This window comes from Silene latifolia, chromosome 10 (genome assembly GCF_048544455.1).
Source record: "Silene latifolia isolate original U9 population chromosome 10, ASM4854445v1, whole genome shotgun sequence".
Taxonomy (NCBI): Eukaryota; Viridiplantae; Streptophyta; class Magnoliopsida; order Caryophyllales; family Caryophyllaceae; genus Silene; species Silene latifolia.
In genome coordinates this window covers 44505775-44524530 of record NC_133535.1, presented here as the reverse complement: position 1 = coordinate 44524530, position 18756 = coordinate 44505775, and the positions used below count along the sequence as shown (strand labels likewise).

Genomic DNA, 18756 nt, shown 5'->3' with positions numbered 1-18756 from the left:
GGGTTTTTTTTTTTGGTTTCTTTGAGAGGAAAGAGGAATAAGATTATGAGGGTATTTTGAGAGAGAAATATAATGAAATTGTGAGGGATGAGTGAGAAGTGTTTGTGAAAAAAATTGTTATATAGTGTATTAATATTTGATTAAGGTGGATTAGTAAAGTAGAGAGGGGAAGTGTTTAATTAGACATTAATTGCCTTTTTTTTGCTTTCAATCTTACTTTCTTCAATCCCCTCATCCAATGGCCCCAAGGAAGACTCACACTGACTCAAATGTAAGAGGTGGTTTGACTCACTGATCTTTACACTATATATATATATATATATATATATATATATATATATATATATATATATATATATATATATATATACACTTTTTATATATATATATATATATATATACTGTTTTTTTTTTAAAAAAAAAAAAAAAAAAAAAAAAAAAAAAAAAGCGGAAAACAACGTTGGGTATTGGGGCAACGGGTAAAATGGACACCTGTTTTTACTTCAATATACGCTAACTCAAAACTCAATTCCTTTTCCTGATCCTAATCCAAATCAATTCAACGATACTCAAAAACCCTAATTTTACACTTTTCTTCCGCCTTAATTCCAATTTTCAATCCAACTATTTCCTTCAATCGGAGTTTCTCTTCATTCTTAACCACGGTACCTTTCTCAACTTCTATTCATTATTTTTCCAGTTTTTCTTAATTGCTTTCATTACTTTTAAATTCAATCGCAAAGCTATACTGATAGATTCAATTTTGTCTTGTCTTTTTCCTTCGTGCGTTTCGATTTCTGTTTGATTAGGGTTCCCAAAATTTCAATTTCCATTTATTGTTTTGTATTGTGCTCCAAATTATAGGAAATATGGTGCTGTTTATTTTTAGGTCAAATTATTGTTGTATTTACAGCGCATAAACGTTTCTCTTTGCTATTTTTTGTTGTTTTGATTTGATGCCTTTGTAAATTATAGATATGCTAAATCATCATATTTCAATTGTTCAGGTATCAATCAATTTACTATAAAGACAATCATCATGAGGTTTAAGGTTGGGAGTATGGTGGAAGTATTGACAAAGAAGAAGACGCCTTCGGGTGTTTGGCGGTGTGCGGAGATTGTGGCAGACAATGGTGATGGTTACACGGTAAGATATTATCGTTGTACAGATATTGTTAAAGAAGGTGTCGATAAAGTGTCAGTGGAAGCGGTCAGGCCTCGTCCTTCGCCATTACGTGTTATAGATTCTGTGGATTGGGCTGTTGGTGATATTGTAGAAGTACTTGATAATGGTTACTGGAAAGTTTCTGTGATTGAGGATGTTTTGGGACAAGATTGTTATCAGATTCGTGTGGTGGGATCTATCGATGAGTTTAGAGTGAAGAAAGCAAATATCAGAATGCGCCAAGAGTGGAAAGACGACCAGTGGATTTTGTTAGGAAAGGTATGTCCATTATTTAAGATTTTTTTTCTTGTTCTTTTCGTATTTGCATCATTTTCTCCTGCAGTTTCTCTCCTGTCCAGAACTTGTAAAATTAGTTCACGGTTTATGATTTTAGTTGTATGTTTGAATTGTGTAGGGCCATGTAATATTTTTGACAAAACTTTTAAAATTTCTTATACTTTATCCGCAGGATTCCGGAGAATGTGAGGATCTGATAATTAGGGCTCGCAAGAATGGTCGTATGCAACAGCAACTTCAGCAAGATAATGTTATCAATGCGCAGTTAGTCACGGAAAAATCTTTGCAATCGGTGAAGAGGTCATTCTCAGACATCTCATCCAGTGAAGAAGCTTATTCAGAATGTTTGAGGAAACGAAGATCCGTAAACAAAGAAACTGAACTTTATTTCATCGATGACGACTCCTACTCATTCATCGGAAACACAGACTCACATGGCAACATAAAGGCAAATCTGGGTAATAAAAATTTGCAAATTTTAACCATGGAAGGAACTGATTTCAGTAATGCTGGCAGGAGAAACCATGGTGATGCATTGTTCCTTGCTAGATCCTCCAACTCAAAGGATTGTGTAAGTGGTTTATCTTCTGTTGCTAGTTGTAGCGTTATTGATCCTCTTTCTGATAGGATGCTCAGCCATGCTTCAACCAGCTGTAGTCAGGAAGCTGATTCACTTTGTAGTGATGCCGACTCAATTAGTCTCTTGGGTTATGAGGAAGGAAAATCTGTTGGTGAGTATCGAGATGCGTTTAAAACTCATGAGTTAGACTTACGTAGTTATCGCTATGCTCTAGAAGCTTTACATGCATCTGGTCCCTTGAATTGGGAAAAGGAAATAATGCTAACAGATCTTCGTATGAAGCTTTATGTTTCAAATGATGAACATTTGAGGGAGTTAAGAAGGTTAAGGTGTTGCTCTGAGCTGTTACTTAGCACTATGGCTTGTTAATTATTTTAGCTTGGTAAATCCTCTGTAATTAGAAGTATTGTCTTCATCTTTGTAAGAAGTAGCCATGTGTTCAGATGTTATGCGTTTCTAGTGGGAAATGGTAATCTTCTTTGTGCAAACATTGAAGTGTCAGCATTTGACAACTTGCAAAACCAAATATAAAGAAATATGTTTGTTTAATGTTTAAATGTTGGAACTATTTTTTGTATTAAGATTACATCCATCATATTGTTGCTTTCTTCTAAATCCTGCTCTAGCTCTAATTTCCTTTTTCATATTCGACATTAATTAATCTGATCTGACCCAAGTTTAGTGGCTTTGTTTTAGCTATTATATGGCATTTTGGTAGATATTGGACTGTGTTTTTTCTGTCTTATTGCTTGACATCAATCCATCATACTTTCCTCCCTCCTTTCCTCCGTCACTCCAACCCAAGGTGTAACCAAAAAAGTTAATGTTGTAACAATAGTACATTGCAGATACATTTGTTTGTATTGTTAAATTATAGCGGTTCTTGCGTTATCGTGGGGATGAGGTACCCTTCTGCTCGTATTGGGTGGTATAAAATCTAATTATTGACAGGGTATACTTTACTAAAGGGTACAGTAACATTGATGTGCCTATGAATTTTTCAGGGCCTGCCAAGGCACGGGTGCCTTATTGCCGCAGTCTAAAGATGATATCGTGGTTGACCACTAGCTCTTTGGCTTCAGGCAAAGGGCATAACTGCGCTCTGTCTTCTTTGCAGATAACAGATAAGCCAATTTGTATCTGATTTGCCTTGCGTATTCTCTTTATGCAACTCTTTTCATCCCTATTACAGTATATCATACTTATTTGACTTTGTTGGTCAATTGATGTTGACTTTAATTTTGACTTAGACTTATATGCTCTCATAATCTACAATTAGCTAGAAAATTGATTTTATATAAAGTGAGGTTTTAACCAATCAAACATGAGAAATTTTACAATGGAACTTTATGTCTTTTTATTTTTAGAGAGATTTAAAGGCTGAAGTTGATGTCTCATGACCATCAAATTCAAACGAGAACAATGAAAATGGGATGGAGTTTGTATTGTTTTGGGTTCTGCCAGGTTAGGTCCAAATTTGTCATTAAACTGTCTGAAGCTGAACTTTTTCTTCAGGGGCCTGCCAAGCGCTTTTTTTTTTTTTTTTTTTTTTAATACACAAATGACAAATATTTTACTTTGCATCAAACATTTGCTTTGAAATAACTCTGAAATAAGGCACATCTATCAACCAAGATAGATATAAGTTAAGGATAGCACTTTCACAAATCTTCTCTAAACACTTGCATCTAAATTGTTGCTGCGTCACTTGTCCGAATTGTTTCTAATTAGTCAATTACTTGAAGTTGGAGGGAGCTTGTTTGGTTTCGTATGGTTTGCACATTCTTTTCCCCTCTGCCGACTTATTTTGGAATCTTGTTATTGCAACTACACTTTCATGTTAACTCGTTCTTATGTTTATTTTTTATTGCCCGCTCTACTCGGCAATGTACATATATCTCAGTTTGGTTATGGCTTTACTGGCATCAGGATGGCAATCTATTCAGGTTCTTTTGATTGTAATGCAGTAGTACTAGATTACACCTTCTATCTGTTGATTTTTGTAGAGATGAAGGCAATGAAGCTATATGAAGAAATGATTTAGTGGTCATTCTCTCAACAGTTTGGCATGAACTCTGCAATTGCCGTTCTAGGTTGTATTATGTAGTATTCAACTTTTACGTTTTTAGAATACGACTGCTTCTCAATTTTTTTCTGTGTTCTAGACTATCCGAGTTTATTGTCAGCTTAGATTTTGGTAATATATTTGGTTATGTAAATAATGTCGGCTTGTTTAAGATTGTCTTGCATGTGGACTACACGTAATGGTATGTTTGGGAACCTTGAATTGGAATTGAATTCCGTAATTGAGACATTTCAAGTGTTTGGGAACCACTAGATTTGGAATTGGAATTGACTCAATTCCTTATCAATTCCAAGCTAGTTAAATTTTGGGGTTCTCAAATACCTGCCATATACTAGTCATTTCAATTCCATCACTTTTTACGTTTTATTTTGTTACGCAAATTTCATCACAATATTTTTATTTGTGGTATTTTTTCCGATCGCAAATATTTTCCGAGATAATATTAAATTTTTTTCAGATATAAAACATCCAATGGCCTCGACCCATATCCGTCTCGCCCAAGTTTAATTCCAATTCCAAGGGTTTCCCAAACGCAAATTTTGAATTGAATTCAAACACTTCAATTTCTACAATTGAAATCATGAAAATGAAATCAATTCCGTGTTTCCAAACACTACCTAAAGGTATTTGGTTTTTTTTTTGTTTTTTTGTTTTTTGGCAGTTGTAAAGTTATAAGTTTTACAAACCTATTGCGGTTCTAGCCAGATTATGGGCAACCTTATTAAGATTACGAGGAATAAAACTAAGGGGTTGTTTGGTTGATTAAGGAACTTAATTTTCCTAGGAAAATACAATTCATGGGAATTAAGTTCCCTCATCCAATTCGGGTGAATTTCAGAAAAGTGTGTGGTTGCTCATGTATGAATTAAATTCCACAGGAACTTCCAATGACCAAGGGGTAGTAGGTAAGCAACTATCCACATCATGTAGGCATTGGAAGTTCCTGGGAAGTGCTAATTCCTACATTTTCCAAAATTTATGGCAACCAAACACATATTTTTCAAAATTATGGGATTTTCTAATGCCTATGTTTTCTAAGTGGCAACCAAACAACCCTAAGACTATTTGGTTGAAATCCAGCATATCTGGATTTTTTTTTTTTTTTTTTTTTTTTTTTAGGTAAGAAAACTAGGTTGATCCTCTAAGGTAGGACCAACCTATCTCATCCTTTCGAATGAGGGAGGTAAGTTGAAACCACCGGCTATCAAACCACCTCGAAAGAGTTGGACATAAATGTCCAACTGAAGCCATGAAGTCAGCAACCTTGTTGGCTTCACGAAAGCAATGTTTAATTATCACTTCATCGAAAAAATGAAGGTCTAATTTCACATCCTTGATAATACTATGGTTTTGATAGAGAGCATGGAAGACCAAAAACAAATTTTGTTTGAAGCACATTGTAGTTCAATTCTGGTAAACACTTCGTATTTGACAGCTCAAGATGATACATCTTCTGCCAAGGATTTCCAAATCGTCCAGGGATATATGACGAAAAAACCATTCGAATAGTAAAATTAAAAGGGAAAATTGACAATACACCCTTTCGACAAACCTAATTTCAAATTTACAAAAACTTCCTACCAAACAAGTTATACGTGGTTGTTTTAGAGTTTTAACTGATTTTTGTATTTGATTTGCCGTCATTTTTTTTTTCGTATATTTAAAATTGACTCTCAAATCATATTTTATAACAAATGACTGAAATCGAACATTAGAATCTTCATTTTTTAAAGAGTGAAGTCCATTTTTTATTGATGGTTCATATTTTAGAGTAAATCTTACTATTACTCTCTATTAATTTTGTAGAAGTTGGAAATTGGGTGTTTTATATCAAAGAACCGTCTTACATTGGGAATGACTTGAAAATGGTCATTTCTTTTAGTAAACAGACTAAACCTTTCTCAAAATTTAACGGTTTTTCTATACTATGCCCAATTGACGCTGGATAATTTAGACGAGGGTTACCCAAAACAATTGGTACAACCAAAAAACTTCATGTTCCTCAAAAGGCTCAATAATTATTATCCTAATTTAGAGCATCTCCAATGGTTACAACAAAGGACCTGCTTGCAATTTATTAAAGTTTTCAAGCATGTTGCTAACCATTGGAGTCAAAAAAATACAACCTGCTAGAAAGCTACACCTGCTCTACCAAGCTACATGCTTGATTTTGAGGTGCTTGCTTTTTATTGGTTGCTTTTGTAAAGTGGGAAATATTAAATTTCTACAAGATAATGTAGCTCACCATTGTGAAGGTATGTAGCTTATAAGCAAGGTTACTAGAAATAACTATATGCCAAGTCAAGCTACAATGAAATATGGCTCACCACTAAAGATGCTCTAACCTTGCATTCTAGGAAGGCCTAATCTGCAAACTCCCTACTGGATTGATTGTATCTAATAATTAACGACGGCGCCGCGGAATGAATTCCAAATTGGGAGGAACTAAATCTTGTCCACTATTTTGAAATCTTTTGGGCAATGACTTGGTGATGGCGAGCATATGGAATTGTACAAGCTCTGAAAGATGCGGATGGTTACCGCCGAACCCACGACGGATAATGGGATAAAGTTCTTTATTTTTCGAAGGTGCTCCGATTGAATTATTGGGCAAGAACTTGTTCCATGATAAACAAGTAGGCGGCCAAAAAAAACAATTGGACCTCAAAAAAAATAGTAGGCAGCCAAATAAACAGTTGAAAAAAAGAAAAGACCAGTTCAATAGGTTGACGATGAAAAGACTTGCCCAAATCACGAATCGAAATATGGCATCAACAGTAGCAAATACCAGTACATCTGAATCGAATTTCACTTGAAATCACGAGAGAAAATAAGGAGCATGGGAAATAGCTTAAACCCTAAAATATACTCGTTTTTTTTTTTAAACAACCCTAAAATATACTTAGAAGAGGTGCAAATGCGCAATTCTAACCCGACACACCTAAACAAGTGTAATGCGAACAAACAAAGCTCATTAGAGTAGAGATTAGGGAACAAATAGAGAAATTTGGGTATTGAGGAGACGATGTCCCCTTTTCCTTTTCTTTTTATTTAGTCCTTATATTACCTTTCCCCGCACGGGAAAAGAACACAAAAAAGATAATGCAAGGTCACACCAATGTTAATCTTTGGTTGAGAATCGCACAATCAACCACCTTTTCAAGAAGCACAAAATCTTGCAAATGCAACCCCACAAACAAGTTGACAGAATAGGGGACAAACTACATCCCCGCAAACACAGATAACCACTCTCAAATCGTGCTCTACCTCAAGCATCAGCACTTTGTGATATGAAATACGAGTAAAGTTTAGCTCCACAGCCCAACACACGTCTAACTTCTAAAAAGGGCAAAAAAAAAACCCGGGAATCCAAAATTCACCCCAATATTCATAAAATCTTTTTAATTCAGACGGGTACAAACAACAGAAGATCAACAAAACCATCTTCCCAAACTAACAAATTACATTTACTCAAATGCATCATCATCATCATCAGGAAGGGGCTGCGCAGCGGCCATGGCAAGCTCGTGTTCATGCCTGCATAAATAAACACATCATTTAATTCAACAGACCTATTAGAAAATGGAACATAAACATGGGACAGAAAATTACCTCTGTTGCTCAACTAAATCAATTTGAACTTCGGGAGGTAACAAAGCTGGGGACTCCACAAAGTGCAAGGTTGCGTCACTGCCAACAGCAGAGCATTAAATTAGACAACGAAAGAATTTCCTGATTCAATAACATATAGTATGAAGATATACTAACCCAGCTAGTTTGCGAGCAAGGTAAAGGAAGGGCTTCTCGAAATTGTAATTGCTCTTAGCTGATATCTCATAGTACTGCAAGTTCTTCTTCCTGTGGAAGGTAACTTGCTTGGCCTTCACCTGCCTGTTCTTCACATCAACCTTATTTCCACAGAGCACAATGGGGATGTTCTCACATACCCTGAGGTGAAAGAAAGCACAATCAAAGAAATTGTTAAGAAATAACATCGATTCATAGAATATCAACACCCATGATAAAGAGTAAGCATGAAGTGTGATGCGACCTGCAGAGATCCCGATGCCAAGTTGGAACGTTCTTGTACGTCAAACGAGCAGTGACATCAAACATGATGATAGCACACTGACCGTGAATGCTGAAAACACACACAATAGATGGTTTTAGTAAAAGCAGATTAGAAAAGAACTAGATGTTGCTAACATTGAGACTCCCAATAAACCTAGGTGGCTAGGTGAAAGAACACTGAATAACATGTCAATGTACGATCAAAGTAGTAACTTATATGCAATTAAGAGATCACTCTGACACAAAAGTCCTTCGACTTGTATCTCCTCTAGAAATAACTTGGAAACTACCCCATTGTGAGTGTGCCATGATACCAAGTGTCATCATAGTCACACTGGAGAGTGAGGATGAAGACATTAACCACTTGTTCAGAATATGAAGAGGGCATTCAAGTGTCTGTTCTAGGGTTATGTTACTGTAACTCGTTTAGAGGAATCCTACGAGTGTATGCAAAAGTGTCAGCCTCAATCATTTTTGCAGTAAAAAAACGTTGTAAGCACGCTCTTGAGAGTTGAGAGTCAAAGTACCACGAGTAACACAAGTAAGCATTTTCTTGAGATGGAAGTACCATGAGTAACATAGGTTTATATCAATGCGACTTTACTACGAGTGTACACAAAATAACATTTTCAAATTTAGCATGACACGAAAAATGAAGAAAGAAAGCAAGTAGAGAATAACTGACTAGTATCCATCTCTAAGGCCTCCAAATTTCTCTTGGCCGGCCGTATCCCAGCAGTAAAATCGAATCTGCCCACAGTTAGTGTGGAAGTCCAACGGATGTACCTCAACACCAATAGTAGCTGCGTAGCGTAAATCAACCTCAAACATGGTTAATTAATCTCCTACCAAACAACAAAGTAAGGAAATAGAAAACAACTTACGCTCGTATTTCTTCTCAAATTCACCAGAAAGATGCCTCTTGACGAAAGTAGTTTTCCCTACAAATCATTAAAACTTCAAAATGAAGCTTCTATACACACACTCATCTGAACCAAAACCGCTACGAATTCTATATCTAAATTCATACAAGATTTAAAAACAAACGGAAGAGAGATCAGAACGAACATGACGGTTTTACGACGAATTGATGTCGAAATAAAATCCAAATAACAAATCTAGTTAACTATTAACAGCTGATCTAACAAGTAAATGGTAACTATTTCAAAAAAATGTATACCTGTACCGCCATCGCCGACAAGAACAAGCTTGAAGTTAGGGTATGTAACTGTTTGCTGATTCGGCAACGCCTGTTCATCAAATCAAATCAATCGATTAGAATAAAATAGAATTGAGGGGAAAAAAGAGAGAGAGAGAGATGTAGTTGAAGAAACCATGGTTGTCGAGCTTAAATTGATTGAATAGAGAAGGAAGTGAAATGCGAAAATGGAGGAGAGAGAAAGAAAGGAGAAAGGAGGAGGAAATGGAGGATGGGGGGTTTATATATCCAGGGTTTTGGGATTCCTTTGAATTTTGTGTTCTATGGCGTTTCCCCAACGCTATCATCTCCGCCGTCCGATTCTCTCTTTATTGACACGTCTTATTCATGAGCACAAGATACTCCATAAAGTCATACGCTTTTATTAACTTATTTATTTATACCATCTCCCAATGTCTTAACTACCTTAAATTAATGCACCTCCTAATTAATTCCTTACCCACAACGAAAAGAAATTGCCCTCAAAATCAGCTTTCCTGACTTCCACAAACTCCTATATATACACACAAATTCTCATCAAAACCCAACACTTTCCTTCCTCCACCAAAAAAAAACCAAAAACCACAAGAAAGATGTCTGTCCAATTCATTGAAAGTCACAGAGAAAACGCAGAAGTTTACACAGGAGCACAACTATGCAAACAAAAATCAAAGGAACTGTTGGCAGAAATTAACATGCCGAACGGTCTGTTACCAATGGATGACATACAAGAGGTTGGGTATAACAGGCAAACCGGGTTTGTATGGTTGACCCAGAAAAAACCGATCCAGCACAAGTTCACCAAGATCAGCAAAAACGTATCTTACGATACACACGTCACGGCTTTCGTTGAGAACAAACGAATGAAGAAGGTTCATGGTGTCAAAGCTAAGGAGATATTGATTTGGATCAGTCTCAATGAGATCTATATTGATGATACTACTCCTGACAAAATTACCTTTGGTACCCCTACTGGTATTTCAAGGTCTTACCCTGTTACTGCTTTTGTTGAAGAGGATGATAAAGAGGACAAAACCACTGCTAATTAACTAAGTAGTAGCCATATATTTGAAATTTCAACATGTTTTGTCAACCCATCTTTTTAAGTTGTTTTGTTATATACTTATTATTATTATTATTATTATAATCATGTTCCTCGCACTTTGTAATTCTAATGTTTTTCAGATACTCTGTTATTTCATGCTTGATCTTTGTTTAACTTCATGCCTATTTTTTATCTCCCCACTTTTTACTGCCCATTCACTTTTTTCACAAAGATTAAGAAAAACAATTGAATATTGTTAGGATTTGTAGTGGAATAAAGTCTTAAGAAGAAAGAATCGTAGTAGAATGGTGCATGTGAGGGCAGTGGCCGATCTTGATCTAAATGTTAGATAGGGTCGAGATTTAAAATAGGTGTGAGCAAAACCGTGTACCCGATACGGTTTTAAAAACCGTATCGGGTATACGGTTTTAAAAATCGCAAAAATCACTATATGGATCCGATACGGTTTAACCATATATACGGTTTTCGGGTACCCGGAAAAACCGTGTATACGGAATCCGTATATACGAATACAGTTTGCTGACAAATGCCCAATTAAACATTGTAATTATTCAAGAGTTAATAATTACCTCTAACATGACCACCTCTTATAAAAGGCTGATTTTTGTTTATTGAGATAAGTTAGTAAAAAAAAGTCGTAAAAAACATTAAAAGAGTGGAGTTGAAAGAGGAACTTTGCATTTTTTTTAACTTTTTTTATACAAAAACTTCAAACCGTGTCAGAAACCGTATATACGGTTTCGTTTTTGCCCGACCGGATACGGTACGGTTTTTATAAAACCGTATCGTATATACGGATTTTCGTATCGTATATACGGAAATCCGTATAACTCAAATCGTATACTGTATCGTATCCGTATTATAAACCGTATCGTATATTTTTGCTCACCCCTAATTTAAACTACTGTACTAATTTTGTGTACGATTATCTAAGGCTCAAACATTAAGTCAAACATTTAAGTCAAGGGGGCTGGATAACAATTTACACTGAAATATTATTACCGAAATTTAATAATATCATCATCGTGAAGTACAAGATTTTAAGAGAAAAATTAAAGTTGTATACATAATTAATCACATTTGACTTTTTCTTTCATTTTATTGTCCTATTAAATCTAGTAAATGGTTTAACTGAGTTACGTAAGGATCAGATTAGTTTGGGTTCCTGTAACTTTATGTTTGCAATCATCTAGGATGATTTTAGTGTTTTTTTGAGTTATTTAATGAGAATACTCTGACCTATTAAGATACTTCTCAAAATACTACAAACTATATTTTAACTATCGTTATAACCAACTACTAGTTGGAAAGCCCGTGCGATGCACGGTGCTCCCGTTAGGATTATCTGTAAAAATATAATCTTAAGTTGATAAAAAAGCCTACTATGTTATCATCGATGGAAAAAAATCGTGATTGGTATAGATGATAGCCGATGAATTATTTGTGCTTTTAGTATAAAACTTTTGCCATCAATTAGTATAACATCAAGTGACATAGTTATAGTATGTCGCTAGCTTTTTCAGTGTTACAGGCACAATCGGTTTTTAATTAGATACAAAATTCTTTCTCTATAAACATGGTGGAGTTCGCCAATATGAACCCTTAATAACGGAGACATATCTTTATGAGTTTTGTAAATTATTTTACAACTACGTAAAACTGAATGATGTTACAAAAAACAGCAGGTATCATAATTATATATATTTAGTGCGTTGAGAGAAAATGTTAGATCTCTTATAACATAATTTTACCTTGACTATTTACAATTAAGAGTATTTGCTCCTTATAGACATCACGCAATATTTCTTGTTCTATTACATAGAATGCACGGCACCTAGTAGTATTATATGTGACAACATCAGTTAGTAGTTTATGTCATTTTTTATAATAGTTGGGTTACCAATTTAGTTTAATAATGTCAGTTAGTAGTATACTCCCTCTGTCCCGGTCATTTGTTGTCCTTTTTCATTTTGGAGTGTCTCAGTCATTTGTTGTCATTTCTATTTTAAGAATGAATTTGATGAGTAATTTGATAATTTACACTCAATTTATTCTACTTTTAAGCTCGTTTTTTAGGTTTCAGTTAATTTTTATAATGAAATCTGAGATATAGTATATGAATAAGGTGTATTGACATTAATATACCATATAATTAGTTACATAGTGTATTTTGAGTATGTAGTACCTACTACTCCCTCCGATCCAGACCAAAGGTAACATTGACTTTTTAGCATTATTCATGGTCGTAAGGAATCTTCGATATTATTCTTAATCAATAAGACAACATATATTCATGTGAGATCTTGTTTGAATCATCGTCATGAATGCTATAAGAATATCAAATTTTTATAATTTTTAATAATGTGTAACTAAAGATATTTACGTTGCAAAACGTGCCTCGACAAGTGTGAAAAAGTCAATGTTACCTTTTGTCTGGATCGGAGGGAGTATTTCGTAATGGTTAGATTACTTGGATATATGTTGGTGGTATATATGAAATTTTGTAGTAGATGAAATTAAGTAATACTACTAATGCGTGAGTCTAGAACCTATCATCAATTCATCATATAAATAACACTTGAGTTGTTTCATTGTTACACAAAAGCTTTGAGTTGTTTAAACCCCCAAATTCTACTTCAGTTTTTCTCGGTTTCATTCCTCCATCTAATTATCTCCACATTCTTATAGAAAGTAAATTAGTTAAACAAAAATAGTAACATATATAGATTAGTGAAATGTTTTATGTATTGATAACTTGAATGTATATATGAAGGCATTTATGTTTATGATTTCTATACACACACTCCAATGATTATTTAGTGATTACATTTTGATGAAATCGTAATTTATACTTCGTGTAATTACATAAGATTACACTACATCATCTTAGCATAACACTTTAATAAATAAATTCATCTTTTATTTGCCAACTTCTTGAATTTGAATGCGAGAATACAAACTAAAAATGTATGAGACCATAAGTGGGGAAAGTAAATGTGATAACTTGAACTATTATGAATTTCTATTATCTATTTGATAATTTTAATCTACTTATATTAGGATAATTTTATCAAAATATATTTGATCTACTTATATTAGGATAATTTATTAAAATTTATTTTAAATACTAAGAAATCTACTTTTATTAGGATAATTTTATTTATTTAGCTTTTTTCGAAATCTACTCTTGTTAGGATTTCTAAAAAATTTGGACTCTCTAATATCGCTCGAAAAGTTTCTGCTTTATATATATGTATTGATTACACCGGTTGTCCACTAATAAAATAGGTGGAAGGGCTACCTGTTCTATCGGTTTATTTTATTTTATTTTTTGTTTTTTCTCTCCAAAACTCCTTTACTCTTCTCAAAACCTTCTTTACTGTCCAGAATGCCATTTTTCTTCTCTAAAACACCACTAATCGTACCCTACTCTTATTTAATTTCTCCAAAATAAAAAATTTCCCTAAACGCCATTCAAGTATGTGGTACGTGGAGAGAAAGAGATCTAGCACAGAGCAAACTCACAACAGACAGACAATGCACTTAGAATAGTTCAAGCAAGCACAGTCCTATCCTAAGTAACACCACAGATCCTTAATCACCTTCTAAGCAAGCACAAGAAGATATTAAGTCTGACTTACAACTAAGACTCAACAAAGTTAATAAGATTTGGAATTGTTGAGAGAAATCTCAAGGTTTTCATTAATCAAAGTCTGAGTAAAACAGACTGAGGAATGGTCCTTATATAGGCATTCCTGTAAGGTTTCAGTACATGTAAAACCCTAGATAAACTCCATGTAAGGGCCAGGATTAAACTTAGGAAGCAAACAAGAGTGGTGGAATTATTTTACAATGGATACAAAAGAAATTAAGGCAAACTGAATAGGAACAAAAGAGCTGCAGGTTGATACTGACATGTTGTCCTTGGCTGTTGCATTTCTTTGGCTGGTTGTTGAAGGTCAAATGGCCTTGGTCCAGGCATCTTCTGTGGCTCAAGGCTCTATATAATGAATGCTGAAATAGGCCAAAATCTTCTTTGTTGAGAGTTTTTCCCTTGTTTGGCAAAAAATGGCAACTTTGCTTTATCTGTTTTTTCCTCCTGCAACTAGCTTTTCAGTCTGAATTTTTGTGCAATGCTTTAGGAATTTGACCTGGCTCCTTAGGACTTATTTCTGATTAGTTGAACAAGGATTCAGCTGGCCAAGGTGGCTGCTGGTGGCTAGCCTGGCTGCTGTTCTTGTGGCCTGATGAGACTAGACTGGTAGTTGAGGTTGCCTGAATGTTGTTGCTCGCTTGATTTGTGACTGGCATCCCTGGCAAGACAAGGGTGTGCTTTGCTTGTGCCTGATCAGTCTCTAAAAGATTGTTAGCCTGGTTAACAGCTCCTGCTGCACATATCTTCCCTCAAAAATTTATAAGTCATCAATACCTATATGACATTGTGTATTTTAAAAAAAAGATATATTGTTTTGAGCCCATGGTCAACCTGTTGCGGGCCAGGTTTTGACCCGCTGTTTACGGGAGCAAAACATGTTCGGGTTAAAAAAACCGGGTTATTTACAGGTCGGATTACGGTCAGTTTTGGGGTCAGGTTAGGTTAGGTTTTGACAGGTCGAGTCCAAATGGATATCACGGTCCAAGACTAGCCGTCATATCTCATATGAAATGGTTTGTTTGATGAGGTCGACATCAAATTACGATTTGAGCAAATTAGATTTTACTCCCTTTTGAAACCATCTTTTTTAAACTTACTCCCTTTTAATTTTTTTTTTTTTAAAATTACTCCCTTAAGTTGCATTTCTTGCTAAAAATTACTCCCTCAAGTTGCATTTTTGCTAAAATTACTCTCTTAAGTTGCATTTTTTTTTTCTTCTAAATTTGCTTCAAAACTCACAATTTAAGTGACTTATTTCCTCTATTTTTGAACTCCCCTTACATTTATCTACATAGTTATACCTTTCAAAGTATAAATTGGCTAAGCTACAAGCGGAATAAGTTCAAAAATAGACGAAATAAGTCACTTAAATTGGTGTTTGGAGCAATTTTAGCAAAAAAATGTAACTTAAGGAAGTAATTTTAGCAAAAAAATTTAAAAGGAAGTATTTTTAAAAAAGTTGATTTCAAAAGGGAGTAATTACTCTTACAATTTACCGTATGATTGGTGCCTTGGTGGTATGAGGCCACCTAGTGAGTGACCTAGTGCCGAGTGGAGACTGAAGTAACATAAATCCTATATATTAAAAGAACAATTACAGAGCTGATGTGTCAGCCTGTGGTTGAAAGTGCATTATTTTATTATTTAACATAAGTGTCCCCACCACATTCTTCTTTCATCTTTTGGAAATTAGATAAAAAAAAGCAAATTTGACAAATTGGTGTGATATGAGATTTATGCGTTTAGATTATTAATTAAAATAAAATAATTATTAATAATATCAATTGACTTGATTATGATATATGAAAAAAAAATTAACAAAATCAAACGCTGAAAAAATACAATCTACTAATCTACGAATTAAATACGGGATACAATATTAAACTAAAATTTTAAAAACTACCTAGGCTGAAAAAGATTCACATGAATATGAATGACGCTGAAAAATAGTAGTTTTGTCAATTAATTCAAAATAATTATTTCATATGAATATGAATGTTAGGTGAAATAGTAGTTTTGTCAATTAATTCAAAATAATTATTAATAATATCAAGTGACTTGATTATGATATATGGAAAAAAAATTAACAAAATCAAACGCCGAAAAAGATACAATTTACTTATTTACGGATTTAATACGGAATCAATACTATATATTAATTTCAGAAACCAAGGGAATTCAATGTAATTAAAGAAAGTTATACAAATTAATTATACTATATAGTTTTAAATCACTAGGACCGTGTGATGGACCCCATTAAGGGATCTCAATGCAAATATTATAAAGTTTAGGTTAAAATTAAACTTTATAGAAGCTTGATAATTTTCCTAAACATTTGTAAGAGATTAAAACATGTTCAATTTCCTTAAAATAAAATAATTAATTAAGAAGGTCAATTTCCTTAAAATAAAATAATTAATTAAGATGGTCAATTTCAAAGATACTAAAAGAAAGGAGATGCTTGATAATTTTCCTAAATATTTATACTCCGTAGAAAACTAGAAGATGGTCAATTTTCTTAAAATTAATTAGTATAAACATGCTCACTTATGGTATTAATTATTAATCATCATAAAATTATATATTAAATTTAAAATCTATTCAATTTTATTAAACTTTATAGTTTACTAGTATTGGTGCCCGGCTTCGCCCGGGCTACTTCTACTTACCATTAAATTTTTTTTTTCATTAAATAAAATTACTTGAAGTTGCATAACCCATAAATTAATCAATAATATATTTTCTTATAACATATCTTAAATTTACGATGAAATAATTTTGAGACAAATTCACTACTCCCGCTATTAATATTTTACTCTTATTAATGAAACAATAGTAATAACATTTCACTGCTAGCTCGTAATCATTGTTAATTTCACTACTCCCGCCGTATTTATTGTTACTATCACTACTGCCGCATTAATATTGATAATTTCACTACTCCCGCCTTAATTATTGTTACTTTCACTATGAGTGATTACTATCATATAACTATATGCATAAAATCAAATCGAAACAATTATGCAATATTACATATTATGGAATCTAAATTGAATTATTTATAACCTACTTATTATCTTTTTGTATGTTAAATAATTAATGCATGGATTTTAAATTTAATATACAATGGATTTTAAATTTAATATACAATTTTATGATGATACATAAATGTGCATGTTTATACTAATTAATTATTTTATTTTAAGGAAATTGACCATCTTTTAGTCTTCTATAAATATTTAGGAAAATTACCATGCATCTTCTCTCTTTTAGTCTCCTTGAAATTAACCATTTTAATTAATTGTTTTATTTTAAGAAAATTGACCATCTTAATTAATTATTTTATTTTAAGAAAATTGACCATGTTTAGGAAAATTACCAAGCTTCTATATAATTTAATTTTAACCCAAACTATATAATATTTGCATTGAGATCCCTTAATCGGGTCCATCACACGGTGCTATTGATTTAAAACTATATAGTATAATTAATTTGTATAACTTTCTTTAATTACATTAAAGTCCCTTGGTTTCTGGATTTAATATATAATATTGATTAGATTTATAGAGATGTTAATTATTTAACATTTACGGCGGGAGTAGTGAATGTAACAATGATTGCCGGCAAGTAGTGAAATGTTATTACTATTGTTTCATTAATAAGAATAAAATATTAATAGCGGGAGTAGTGAATTTGTCTCAAAATTTATTTCATCGTAATTTTAGGATATGTTACAGAAAAATATATTAATGATAAATTTATGGGTTATGCAACTTTTAAGTAATTTTATTTAATGAAAAAAAATTAATGGTAAGTAGAGGTAGCCCGGGCAAAGCCGGGCACCAATACTAGTACAATATTAAACTAAAATATAAAAAAACATCTAGGCTGAATATGGATGTTAAGCTGAAAAGGTAATACAATACGGAATACAATATTAAATTACATCGTTTTGAACGTGTACGAGTCATTTTTGTTGTGTTCCAATAGTTAACAAAACTACCATAATTCATCATATTTTTTGCATTTACTGTTGTTACGGGTTTTTATGACCTTACATATTTGTTCATGCATCTGACAATAAATAAGGGGAAGTATGTACTAGATGAAAAACGGGTTGAAATTATCATTTTAAACGTGCACGGGTTAAAATCCATTTTGTCTATGTGGGTTTATAAACGTACACAACTTAGTCTAAATGAAAAATATATTTACCAATTTTCACGGGGTCTATATTCGCTGTGCAATTTTACTATTTTTGTGTTGTTTTTCATTCGAATAATTTTGTTTCATAGGAAAACGTCCAAGTAACAAAACAAAGTAGTAAATCTAATTTAGATACCAATGGACAATGTACAACAATTATTACTCAACTAATTTACCATAATGCATCATTTACCCTAATTGCAAATGAAATTTATAATTCAAATCTAAGAACGTAAATATGACTCTAATTTGAATTTGTTCAACAAAAAAGAGAGAGTTTATTATTATTATTTATTTATTTTTTTCTAAAATTAATTTCTAAAGACAACTAATTTTTAAAGAAGTTAATTAATTAATATAGAAATTTATCATTGAAAGTCAATAATTTTCTACAATAACAAAATTGATACAACGAACAAATTGGAATTCCTG

The 18756-nt window shown here is 33.1% G+C and overlaps 3 protein-coding genes across 5 annotated transcripts; 2 read left to right on the top strand and 1 right to left on the bottom strand.

The window, feature by feature from the left end:
- Nucleotides 1-477: 477 nt before the first annotated feature.
- On the top strand, nt 478-4356 carry LOC141605575 (uncharacterized). Of its 3 annotated transcripts, none has more exons than XM_074424408.1 (4): nt 479-665; nt 1008-1444; nt 1635-2193; nt 3047-4356. In XM_074424408.1, the coding sequence occupies exons 2-4, from the start codon at nt 1040-1042 to the stop codon at nt 3184-3186; spliced, it is 1104 nt and encodes a 367-aa protein (XP_074280509.1). In that variant the 5' UTR covers nt 479-665; nt 1008-1039; the 3' UTR covers nt 3187-4356. The 3 variants fall into 3 exon arrangements, with proteins under 3 accessions (XP_074280508.1, XP_074280509.1, XP_074280510.1); XM_074424409.1 differs by having other exon boundaries at nt 483-665; nt 1635-2033; XM_074424407.1 differs by lacking the exon at nt 3047-4356 and having other exon boundaries at nt 478-665; nt 1635-2594.
- A 3016-nt stretch (nt 4357-7372) lies between these two features.
- On the bottom strand, nt 7373-9637 carry LOC141605572 (GTP-binding nuclear protein Ran-3). The gene is made up of 8 exons (XM_074424405.1): nt 9534-9637; nt 9380-9449; nt 9084-9140; nt 8885-9002; nt 8180-8269; nt 7897-8076; nt 7741-7818; nt 7373-7665 (listed from the first exon to the last, which is right to left on the bottom strand). The coding sequence occupies exons 1-8, from the start codon at nt 9534-9536 to the stop codon at nt 7596-7598; spliced, it is 666 nt and encodes a 221-aa protein (XP_074280506.1). The 5' UTR covers nt 9537-9637; the 3' UTR covers nt 7373-7595.
- Nucleotides 9638-9861: 224 nt separating this feature from the next.
- On the top strand, nt 9862-10616 carry LOC141605573 (uncharacterized). Its single transcript, XM_074424406.1, has one exon. The coding sequence runs from the start codon at nt 9991-9993 to the stop codon at nt 10444-10446; it is 456 nt and encodes a 151-aa protein (XP_074280507.1). The 5' UTR covers nt 9862-9990; the 3' UTR covers nt 10447-10616.
- The last annotated feature ends 8140 nt before the right edge of the window (nt 10617-18756 follow it).

Excerpts from the sequence above, each read along its gene's own strand:
- LOC141605575 (XM_074424407.1), top strand. The coding sequence starts at position 1,040 with ATGAGGTTTAAGGTTGGGAGTATGGTGGAAGTATTGACAAAGAAGAAG. Across the intron at positions 1,445-1,634 it reads AGTGGATTTTGTTAGGAAAG|GATTCCGGAGAATGTGAGGA; the intron begins GTATGTCCATTA and ends CTTTATCCGCAG.
- LOC141605572 (XM_074424405.1), bottom strand. Across the intron at positions 8,077-8,179 it reads TGGCATCGGGATCTCTGCAG|GGTATGTGAGAACATCCCCA; the intron begins GTCGCATCACAC and ends CTTTCACCTCAG. Across the intron at positions 7,819-7,896 it reads CTTGCTCGCAAACTAGCTGG|TGACGCAACCTTGCACTTTG; the intron begins GTTAGTATATCT and ends TGCTGTTGGCAG.
- LOC141605573 (XM_074424406.1), top strand. The coding sequence starts at position 9,991 with ATGTCTGTCCAATTCATTGAAAGTCACAGAGAAAACGCAGAAGTTTAC.